General features: G+C 33.0%; 2 protein-coding genes across 2 annotated transcripts; one reads left to right on the top strand and one right to left on the bottom strand.

The window, feature by feature from the left end:
- The first annotated feature begins 416 nt into the window (after positions 1 to 416).
- On the top strand, positions 417 to 7,980 carry LOC11421055 (uncharacterized WD repeat-containing protein C17D11.16). Its single transcript, XM_003617951.4, has 16 exons — positions 417 to 654; positions 1,731 to 1,903; positions 3,219 to 3,298; positions 3,385 to 3,483; positions 3,586 to 3,709; positions 4,107 to 4,165; positions 4,259 to 4,330; positions 5,447 to 5,517; positions 5,651 to 5,747; positions 6,050 to 6,124; positions 6,326 to 6,424; positions 6,655 to 6,798; positions 6,884 to 6,913; positions 7,003 to 7,065; positions 7,209 to 7,286; positions 7,372 to 7,980. Exons 1-16 carry the CDS (start codon positions 542 to 544, stop codon positions 7,450 to 7,452), a joined length of 1,458 nt encoding a protein of 485 aa, XP_003617999.1. The 5' UTR covers positions 417 to 541; the 3' UTR covers positions 7,453 to 7,980.
- Positions 7,981 to 8,210: 230 nt separating this feature from the next.
- LOC11434881 (polygalacturonase) lies at positions 8,211 to 10,027 on the bottom strand. The gene is made up of 4 exons (XM_003617950.3): positions 9,908 to 10,027; positions 9,316 to 9,630; positions 8,422 to 8,943; positions 8,211 to 8,329 (listed from the first exon to the last, which is right to left on the bottom strand). Exons 1-4 carry the CDS (start codon positions 10,025 to 10,027, stop codon positions 8,255 to 8,257), a joined length of 1,032 nt encoding a protein of 343 aa, XP_003617998.1. The 3' UTR covers positions 8,211 to 8,254.
- Positions 10,028 to 11,510: the final 1,483 nt, after the last annotated feature.

The following is an 11,510-nucleotide window of genomic DNA, read 5'->3' as shown; positions in this document are numbered from 1 at the left end:
TTATTCTTAAATTCTTGAATTTTTGAACGTTTTTTATGAGATAAGTTTAGAACAATATGAAAGATTCATTTACTAAAATTTAAAATTTTTCAACGTGAAACGAATTTAAAATGAATTTTTTAAAACGACTAAAGTTAAAAATAAAAGTAACAAAATCTGGACGTAGAAATCAAATTTTGCGGAAGAACTTTTAGTAACGTTCTTAACACGTATGCAAAAAATTGTTCAAAAATTTAAGAGAGGGACTAATATTAAATGCATAAATTTTTTTTAGATACTGAAAGAATTATATTGAAATTATTCAAAAAAAAAAAAAAGACTATTGAAATTAAATAAGGATTAAATTTAAAATGTCCAAATTTTATAAGGATAAAAAACATATTTAACTCGAAAATAAAAAAATAAATGCATAAAGAGTTCTACTTCACAGTTGATAAACCCTAAAATTAAATCTTCTTATTCTTCTCTCGCGCCTCCGGCAAATAATACCGCCGCACCGTTCCGGCACCACCACTCTGACCATATCGTTTATAGCAGAGTTATGATTGCCGCAATATCGTGGATTCCCAAAGGGGTTTCAAAAGCAGAACCCGTTTTTGCTGAACCTCCTTCTAAAGATGAAATTGAAGAAATCATCTCCAACACTCTCACCAGGTACATCTCTATTAGTGTTCCTCTTCATTCATAATTGAAACTAGTTTGAACTTTCTGTTATAAATTGAGTTAGAAATTATCACCGTTTCAATGCCGTTTTCAGTGTCAATGTTTCCTAGCCATTTGATAACGATGTTTCAGAAGAGCTTATGCAAATAAATAAGCTTTTATTTTTTAACTTATGCAAAACAGCTTATGCAACTAAATAAGCTTTTATGTTAATTCATAAGTTCTCACTAACGAAAATTGTATTTTATAAGTTGTTTTTTCATAAACTATCTTGACAAGCTTATGAATAATACATAAAAGCTTATTTATTTGAATAAGCTGTTTTGCATAAGCCCAAAAATAAGCCAATCCGAACGGGCCATTAATCACTTGGCGCTTCTGTGAGCAGTCAATAAAATTTGCCGCTGCTGTGAGTATTCAATAAAATTTGGGAAATATTATTGGTTCCGTAAAAGATTAAGACTGATAAGATGAAAATGGGTGGGTATTTTTCTCTTTTTAGGGGACTGGCTTATTTATTGTAATGGTTTCTTTTGAAATTTAGTTTTTAGTGAGCGAAAATCCATTATGATCTCCCATAGTTTTTTCGGGGCCCAATTTAGTCCGGACAAGAAATAATACCAAATCAGTCTCTGACATTTTTTATCCGGAGGCAAATTAGTCTCTGACAATTTTTTATGAAAGACAAATTAGTCCCCGACTCATTACATCAGAGGGACTAATTTGTCCCCAATATGAAAATGGTAGAGACTAGTTTGTGTATTTTTTTTTTGTCGGGGACTAAATTGGGCCACGGGAAAATTATGAAGGACCAAAATGGGTCTTCCCTCTTAGTTTTATGTATGTTAGAATGTCCATTTTCTGCTCAAAAGCTCTTCACTTAAAGTCTTTAGTGAAGAGATGGATAGACAGACACCATTGTCATCCTTTTCATGTATTCCGAATCTGTATTTAACACTTAAACAATATCATAATTTTATACCATCTTGTATAAATTATCTGTATTTAACAGTTAAACATATCATAATTTTATACCATCTTGTATAAATTATTATTGCTTATTGCAGTGTAGGAGACGAAGATGAGAATGAAGAAGATGCTAACAAACAGAACGATGAAGTCGCACATGCTTTAACCGTAGCTGGTGCAATTGGTAAACCATCCAATGGAAATAGTGATGATATTTCCGACGCCTTGAAGGATCTCAACATGGATAACTATGATGAAGAGGATGACAAAGGTGTCCTTTTCTCCATCCATCTATCTTTAACTCATTCACTTACCTAACTATGCACTTTGTGCCGGTTTGGATTGACTTATCTGACTTTATCCAGTGGCGTAATCACTTGTGAGGCTGTTTGGTAGAACTTACGATATTAGTTTATAACATGTTCATATGCTGTTTACAGCTTATGTCATGTTTATAAGCTGTTTTCAGCTTTGTGTCTGATGCTCACTGACACGACATAGACACATGTAGTTACATTTGGCGATTTCATTTGCTGAAATTATTACCACGTCGACATGTCAATATAGTATCATGTCAGTGTCTTAGTTATTGTTTCATAGTTTATTAGTTCAGCTACCTTGGTTTAGGTGCAAAACCTTTTTCTGATGGCTGTAAATTGTAATACCAAGCCTGGCATGTGACACTACAAATATGTGATTGTGATTATGCAGCCAGTAAACCTCATGATCAGAAAATACTACACTTACCAAAAAATGTGGAATCTAATTGGTAAAGAGGATTGTACATCTCTTAGACTTGCAAGTGAAGCTGGAATGACCAAGTTGTCCATTCATATTCTATCATATCCTAGAACAGAACCTTGACCCTTAATCGTACAAAAAAATGTACAAGTCATCGCATGAGTCATCAACATTTAACATGTCTGCACTTGCTTATGTATATTGATTTCACACTTTTATGTATTTGTATCTCTCTTTTGGATGACCTCATCCATTTCTTTTACATTTGAGGGATTTATACTGGTAGGATCATACTACAGTTAACCTTTCAGCTATTTAAAGTATATAAAATATGTCTTATAACTATTTCAATGTAACACAATGGATTCTATCGTGTTTACATGATTCTAGAATTTTCTACAGTTGCACAAATGATTTCTATAAAATTCTGTTATATCTAGTAACTATTGTTTTTCAGTTGCATTAGTAGGTAGTTACTTTACTGATGTAATAACACAATACTAGTTCTCTGTATCTAAACCTCAGAACATTGTATTAAAAAATAACAAGTCAGATTATACTAGCTTCTCTAAGTTTCTGTGCACATTTCAATCTAGTCAGTTAACTTAGCCTTCTCCTTACCAACACTCTGGACCATCACCTTCTGGTGGGCATCAGTACTCAATCCGCCATCACTACAAACCTTATTATTATTTTTTTTTTTATATATTATAGAAATAGCTTATACATAAGCACTTATGCCATAAGCTGCAAAATAAACGGCTTATCCAAACAGGGCCTTTGTTTATCTTAGTTTTTGCTTATGCTGCTTATATTTATACATATTTTTTCTCATGATATATCAGGATTTGAGTTATTCAGTTCGGGGAACGGTGATCTTTTTTATCAGAGTAATGAATTGGATCCATACATCAACGATAAAAATGTGAGATATGTTCCAACACTTGCATGGTTTTGTTCAGGCTATTTCGATTCTATTTACTGATATTATGTAATATACATGTTTTTAAGGAGGAGTATGATTCTGAAGATATGGAAGACATGATTATTAATCCAACTGATTCTGTTGTTGTTTGTGCACGTACTGAGGACGATGTCAATTTTCTTGAAGTAAGTTAATTGTTCCTTGTGAACATGAATTGAAGATTATATTATTGTTGTTGTACTCTGCTTTGAAAATTAGACTTATTATGCATTTATCTGCCCTGGCAGGTATGGATACTTGAGGACGCCAATACCCGCGATATGAACTTGTATATTCACCATGATATCATTATTCCGGAATTTCCACTTTGCACAGCATGGCTTGATTGCCCCCTTAAAGGCGGAGAAAAAGGTCCAAATCCTACGAGTTCTTTACTTGATACATGTTGATGGGTTGTCTGTAATGTTTTATGCAGTTTGGTCTTTCTATCTTCCATTTCTTTGCAAGTAAAATGTAGAGAATTTAAACTGTCATAATAATAAGTTATAGCAATTTTTACCTTCATTTTAGGATGCCAAAAACATCGACAGTTCATGTTTCATCTAGAGAAAAAAGTCGCAACTTACGATTCATTAGAAAATAAGTAGATTAATACTTGCGGTTAGTCAAAGCTTGTTAGTGTTTAGACTACTAAAAGAAATCTTAGAAGTTTTGAGTAATTGCAATTTATGCTAAAAATTCAACTCGATTACTGCTTGATGGCTTTGCATCATCTTATTATCTTAAAATAGTTACATTATGGTAACAGGGAACTTCTTGGCTGTTGGTTCAATGGGACCATCCATTGAAATTTGGGACCTTGATGTTGTAAGTGTTTGTGTTTTAAGTGTATAAATGTTGTTGCCCTATTCAATAAGGATTTTTTTTGCAGAATGCATTGTAATTTTTGTTTGTTCTCAGATTGATGAGGTAGAGCCATGTGTGGTGTTGGGTGGCAAAGAGAAAAGAAAAAAGGGGAAAAATGGGAAAAAGGTTTGTTATACATTCTTGTTAATATCAACCACCATAAAATTATTTGGTTACCTCTTTTGCTCCGGATTTGCTGCTTACTTAATCGTGATTTAATTGTAGAAATCACATGTGCTGTTCTGTTGTGTGGTCTGGGCTGTTTGAAAATTTAAATATTGGTGGTCTATAACTGTTGGGCATCTATATCAAGAAACCCTTTCCCATTTATTGAGTTCCCCCACATTATTTGGTTCCAACTTCCAAGTCTTAGTCCTCCAACTTGAATGCGGGGTTTATTTTTCTGCATAACACAAAATCACCGTAATGTGGGTAACTCAAAAACTGTATTGGAGGAGAATTTTCGAGGTCTTAGATATATTCTTCAACCTGTCTATGTTTTTAAAATACTCTCAATTAAAAATAAATTAATTACAAGCATGTCTTTTTTACTCTCAAATAAGGCGAAAGATTTCTCTGTTCCCCTCCTCCCAAAGCCCTCTCCTCCCTTCCTCTCGCAACCCCAAAACGAAGCCTAAAGGTTTGGTGGGTTGTGTGGCTATCCATATCGAGTAGCTGCATACTATGTGTGCATTTGTATATTACTACACGTGCCTACTTAAATTGTTGCTTTTAGTTTTACATTTTTCCAAAATTTGGATTCTGGATTCTTTAGTTTTCATATCTACCTTTTAGTTTGTGGATGGTATTCAACATTCACTTAAGTCCAAGTACATTTTGCTCTATTGTCAGGGCTCTGACTCGATAAGTCTTCACTCATTGACCATCTTTTGACTTTTGGTGATTTATGAATTTTGTAACTAACTTTTGGATTTTGATTAGTATTTGGTGGAACTGAAAATATAGATGCCATATGCATGTGAGGGTCAATGCTTCTATATATTGTGAACTTCCCTCTTTTTCTTGTATAATTATTTGATTATATTTTCTGATACCATGCATGTCCCAACAGAAGCCTTCCAAGCTAGATTTACTACAACTAATGGAAATCTCCTTTCATCATTGTTTTATTTAATCCTTTTATATTTTAAAAAATATATATCTTAGCCATTTTTGTATTAAAACTTGATTTCAAGCTATCATATGAACCTCTTGCTGATTCTGTAATTTGTTTGGTGCTAGAAATCAGCAAAATACAAAGAGGACAGTCACACCGACTCAGTACTTGGTCTTGCTTGGAACAAGGAATACAGGTTTGTTAAATTTGGATTCTGTTTTTAATTTCTATCTCCTCTATGCTTTCCTGACATAATGGTTTTATTTGCTTTTTTTAAACTCTCTTCCTTGACATCTTTTGAGTTTGACGTGTACTCTTAAAAATTACAGTAATACACTTGCAAGTGCCAGTGCTGACAAGCGAGTGAAGATTTGGGATATTGTTGCTGGAAAGTGTACTATTACAATGGATCATCACTCTGATAAGGTAATAATTAAGTTAGAATGCATTTAATTTTATTGCAAAGTCAATTTATTGATATAATAAGTCATCAGCTTCAAATTTAAATGCTTCATTAATTACGGATTTGTCAATGTGATGAACAAATTTGCGAGTCATTCTTGCAGCTTTTTCATCGAAGTTCTATATTGTTGACAAGTAAAAAGATGGGACAGGCCTTTTTAATAAATTTGTAAAATACAATGTTGTATAATTTTCCACCCTTGACTTATTTAAATTGTTTGAATCAATTCCTTCCATGATGTCTTTCAATCTACATATCCTCACAGGTTCAAGCAGTTGCTTGGAATCATCGTGCACAACAGATCCTTCTTAGTGGTTCGTTTGATCATACTGTTGCCTTGGTAATGATCCAATGTTTCCTTGTTACTTGGCTTTTCTACATTTTTGTATTGATTACATATTGTACCTTACATTTCATTTTCAATATTCATAAGCTAAAAGAGACATTTCCATTTTAAAATGAATCTGTTTGAACTTCAAAAGTGTTATTTTTTGTTTGAAGTTTAGCTATCTAATGGTTTTAGTGTTAATAAACTTTGCAGAAGGATGTAAGGACGCCGTCACATTCTGGCTATACGTGGTCGGTCAGCGCTGATGTAGAGAGCTTGGCATGGGATCCACACACCGAGCACTCTTTTGCGGTGCGTTATGGTTATTTCTGAGGCCTGAGTACTAATTTTACTTAATATTTCTGATAAAGTAAACATACTAGTATTTTTAAACTAAATTTTTTTCTGATAAAAGCCACACTAACATCCCCTTGTTAGTTTTATTTATTAAATAATTTTTATTCTGTCAGATGAATTTTCAATTTTGTCTTCTTGGATCTAAAGGTGCTCGTTCACTAACAATGATTTAATTGTCCTGTTAGGTGAGTCTTGAAGATGGTACGATCCAATGTTTTGATGTTCGGACTGCAATGTCCAATGCCACATCTGTGCAGAATGCTACTTTTACACTTCATGCACACGATAAATCTGTTACCTCCGTATCCTATAATACGGCAGCACCTAATGTATGTATCTTCAACACTTTTGTGATGTTACCAACTTATTATGTACTTTAGTTTAACCCTACCCTGTTGACATGGTTTCATGCAGCTTCTTGCGACTGGATCCATGGATAAAACGGTAATAGTGAAGTCAATTTTGTTGTTTTCCTGTATAACGAATGCTGCAGATTGGAATTCATCTAATTTTACTGCCATTATCTGTAACAGGTAAAACTTTGGGATTTGTCTAACAACCAACCATCTTCTGTTGCATCTAAAGAGCCAAAAGCTGTCAGTTTCTTTCTTTCCCCACTATATATGTCTATTGTAAAATATTCACTGAATCATCATGTCTATTGTTGAATTGACACCGACGACTTCTCTGTTTTTGACGACTTCTCTGTTTTTTTTTTTTTTTTTTTGGTGTTTGTTAGGGGGCTGTCTTTTCTATCTCCTTCTCAGAGGACAACCCATTCTTGTTGGCCATAGGAGGCTCAAAGGGAAAGTTACAAGTAAGTTAAAAGATCAGATGACCTTTGACTTATGGTATTCTTAATAGTTCTTTATGTGAAATTAATGCATCTAATTATTTTGCAGTTATGGGACACCTTGTCTGACGAAGGCATCTCTCGAAGATACGGGAAATTTAACAGGAATCAACCTCAATCCGTGGCCTGATATAATATTGAGTTATACTGATCCTTTCATCCCAGCCCATGAAGACAATGTTTGGACTTGTAACTACTCAACTGCGAACAAGTTGGGTTTGCATGTTCCAACATTTTGGAATTCTCTGCAAAATGCAAGTCTTATTATACTTAAGATTGATATTTGGTTTCTTCTTTTTGTGTAATGAGCTTCAATGTTTTTGGTAGTTTAGGAGTATTTAAATTTTGAAGGGTATATTATTAAGGAAAGATTTCCTAACAAGTTTTGAAGGGCCTTCCCGATGCCCAACTGTTATAGTTGTTTTTTCCTCACTAAAAAGTCAAGAGTTTGTGTCTTAGGCCTTGCCTTTTGTCGTTGCTTGGCAGGAACATCGGTTTCTAAACATGTTTTTTTGGCTTGCATCATAAATCTTTCAATTTTATTTACCATTGTAATTGTAATGAGATTACCCTTATTTTTGTGATGAGCAAGTTGATTTGCAGTTTCTTTCTGCAGCTAAACCTATTAAATGTAATAATAATGTAATATTGTACGGTATGTCTGTTAAAGTACTAGAAAGCTGCATCACAATTACAACTTGGATGAAAATTTTATTTCAATTTAAAAGTTAATCTCGAACTTTAACATTTCACTGCTTCTCATGTTTAAAGGAGTATATTTGCACTTGAAAAAAGGTTTTTCATGTATAATACACATGACAGTAACTTCAAATTGTCCCCCCATCATCACTTTACAAAGATGGCTTGTGTGTATCTACAAAGTAAGAGAAACTTAAAATGGAGAATGGAGAACTTTGTGTCCACCAATTACGCTAAACTGCTGCTGCAGTTGTTGTGCCCCTGATGTTCTTGAAGATCACTTTGCTAATCTTTATTTTTGATGGAACCTGGAAAAATATAATGTATAATAACCTCACTATGTTGAATGTTTCAATAGTGTATAATAATAACATTTAGAGTAGGTTTTTATTAAATATACCTGTTTTGAGCATTGATTCCAAGGACAATACTCTTGGTCAATGATCACTGGGTTTAGGACATTAACCATGATAGTATCTTCAAAATGCATATCAGTAATCGGTGACGTTCCCGGAGAACTAGGCCACGTCTTGATCCTCACACCATTGTCAGTATTTGAGATGGTGCAATTCTTGACTAGAACATGTTCAGTGGCTTCTTCTTTTGGATTCTTTCCTAAGCTTCCGACACTAATTCCATGACCAGGTCCACAATTCACATTTTGGACTGTTATTTGTCTGCTTCCTTGTCCCAATGAGATACAATCATCTCCAGTAGAAATGTTTGTGTTGAGAACTTTCACATCATCAGTTGATCTTCCAATGTGTATTCCATCAGTGTTTTTGCTTGTAGCTGGAGCAGTTATGGTTAAACCATCAAATGTGAAGTTGGTGCAACCCAAAACATTGACATGAAAGTTTTTGCTGTCTTTTGAAATTATGTCTTGAACAATTGAAAGCTTTAGGAAATTAAAACCAAAGTTCTGTTCACAGTGAAATTCATTTTATTAGCACACATAGTTAATTTTGATTGGTATATTAATCAATTATAGAGTAAATTTCCAAATTAGTTATTGAGAAAACACACAAAGAAGTATTTGATCTCTAAAGAATAAAAATTATCAATTTGGTTCTTCAGAATCTGAAAGACCACATTAATACTTTTTATTTTGCCAAATAGAACATCAAATTTACTAATTATATGTAACATTGAAAATCGAGGTCCAACGCAAGTTATTGGTACACATAATATGCGAGTGTTATAAATTTCAAATTTACCGAGTTTGTTGCCTATAGACAAACGAAAAATATATATGTAACGTTGAAATGAAAATATATAAATTATTTTCATTTACCATGGAACGTCTCTTGCATGTGGAGTTTTTTCCACAATCATTTTGTGTCCAAGCAGTTTCACCATTACCATCAAAAACACCTTTACCTGATAAGGTAAAATAGTCAACATATCCAAATTTAACCCATTGATAAGAAGCATCATTAAGCTCATCAGGGTTTTGTGAGGCTTGAATTGTGCCATCAACTTGAACTTCAATGGGAGCCTTACAAGGACCTTTTACATCTACAGCATGTATCTTGTATATCCCTCTTGGAATAATAACTTTGCTTGCAGTTGTTGATCCACATGCTGCTTTCCAAGCATTTGTAAAGGCCTAATTGACACAACATATTAGCTCAATTCATTCAAATACAAAATCAATACAATAATATTGATGACATGAATCTCAATTTTAAGAGTGACATATTTGGATCCCTACATTACTGCATAAATTGTATGCAGCGGTTATGCCATTTGACCTAAGACACAATTTTTTTAAACTTAGGTAAAATGGTATGATAGCCGCCGCATCAAGTGCAATGCTGCAGGGGATCCAAACATAAGAGCCACCCTTATAGAAATCATTAACTTTTAGAAAAATTAATTCTTACCATTGTTATATCTGCATTAGAGGCTCCTCCAAATGATTTTATATCAAAGATATTAGGTTGAGCTATTCCAAGCGTTGCAAAGGATAAAACAATTGCTGTAATACTTAATTTCATGTCCATGTTGATTATTAGTTGAAAACTTTGCTTTTTTCACCGTGAGCTTAGCTCAGTTGGTAGAGATATTGTATATTATATATAAGGGCCGGGGTTCAAACCCCAAACATCCCACTTCTCCACATTATAATGTGTGAGCTCTAGTCACTAACTTACTTCATAAAAAAAAAAGTTATAAATAATATAAGGAGTTGCAAAACTTTAAAACCATTAACAAAGTAAAAAATTTCTATTTGTGTATCAAAAGTAATTTTGCATGTGCACTTAATTTTGTATGGTTGGTTGAGATGAGCTATTAATGGCAAACTAACAATGATTTGTAACCAAGGTACTTGTATATACTTCATGTACTAAAATAAGTTTTAAAAGAAACATAACAAACAAACAAATTTATTGCCAAATAGAGCATTCTAAAGAGCTCATACGTAAGTTTGGTTTATAGTTTACTTGTGTGTTTGTTTTTCCTCTCATGTACTAGGCAAAGGAACATTGCAAATGCAAACAACGTTTCACACAATTGCACACACAGTCCCAAAGTAGTGCACATAGATATCACTAAATAATGTGGTGCCCTTAACTTCAAAATAATAATAATTTATTTAATATGACAGTAAAATAAAAGTTTCAACAAAGTAATTATGAGTTTCTTACAAAAAATAATAATTATGAGTTTCAAACAAAATTATTTATTTCCACGCGCAACCTAGACTAATATGTCGAGGTAATTAAAATCTGTTTAGGGGTATAATCTTTCAACATATGTTTTTCAATATGCAAATGTCAAAGGTCGAACACTGAATTAAATAAATAGTTAAACATTTAACATTTTTTTTAAGAAAAATATTTAACACTTGTGTTAGACTAGATTGATAAAGTAATCATGAGTTTACAAAACCTTTTAGCACGGTTAGAGATAACATGTTAACGTCATGGACATTGTGGAAAAACACTTGAATCATTCACTAAAAATATGTTTCATCTAAGTGAAGCACATAAATTACACCACTTTAGGAATGGGTATCACATAAAATGATGAAACCCGTATATGTTTCATCTAATGAAATAATGGACCTGAAATGAAATAATAAGTGTTAAAATGAATGTTTTTTTATGTTTTTTTTTTTTTTTTGTTGAAGGAATGGGTGTTAAAATGATTGTTAGCATTATTCATCGGTGTATATATTAATTAAAACCAAAGTGCAAACAAATTTGATTTTAACAAGAAAATGAAAAAAAAAAAAAAAAAAAAAGACTTGCTGGATCGAGCCTAAGATTTCGCAAAAGTCCAACCAAAAGGTCGTTCCATCCACCCATCCGTGTTCTTGTTACTTTGCTATAAGGTTAGGGTTTTCTGTTTTCTTTGAACCTCACTTGTTGTTGGTGATGGAGACTTCAAATGTTCAGGTTAGCAATCACATACCCGATGATATTGTCTTCTATATTCTCTCAAAACTCCCTATTGAATCTTTGAAGCCATTTGAATGCGTAC

This window comes from Medicago truncatula, chromosome 5, assembly GCF_003473485.1.
Source record: "Medicago truncatula cultivar Jemalong A17 chromosome 5, MtrunA17r5.0-ANR, whole genome shotgun sequence".
Classification (NCBI taxonomy): Eukaryota; Viridiplantae; Streptophyta; class Magnoliopsida; order Fabales; family Fabaceae; genus Medicago; species Medicago truncatula.
This window is presented reverse-complemented; position numbering and strand designations above follow the sequence as displayed.

Excerpts from the sequence above, each read along its gene's own strand:
- LOC11421055 (XM_003617951.4), top strand. The coding sequence starts at position 542 with ATGATTGCCGCAATATCGTGGATTCCCAAAGGGGTTTCAAAAGCAGAA. Across the intron at positions 1,904-3,218 it reads TGATGAAGAGGATGACAAAG|GATTTGAGTTATTCAGTTCG; the intron begins GTGTCCTTTTCT and ends ATGATATATCAG. Across the intron at positions 3,710-4,106 it reads CCTTAAAGGCGGAGAAAAAG|GGAACTTCTTGGCTGTTGGT; the intron begins GTCCAAATCCTA and ends TTATGGTAACAG.
- LOC11434881 (XM_003617950.3), bottom strand. The coding sequence starts at position 10,027 with ATGGACATGAAATTAAGTATTACAGCAATTGTTTTATCCTTTGCAACG. Across the intron at positions 9,631-9,907 it reads CTAATGCAGATATAACAATG|GCCTTTACAAATGCTTGGAA; the intron begins GTAAGAATTAAT and ends TGTGTCAATTAG. Across the intron at positions 8,330-8,421 it reads GGAATCAATGCTCAAAACAG|GTTCCATCAAAAATAAAGAT; the intron begins GTATATTTAATA and ends ATATTTTTCCAG.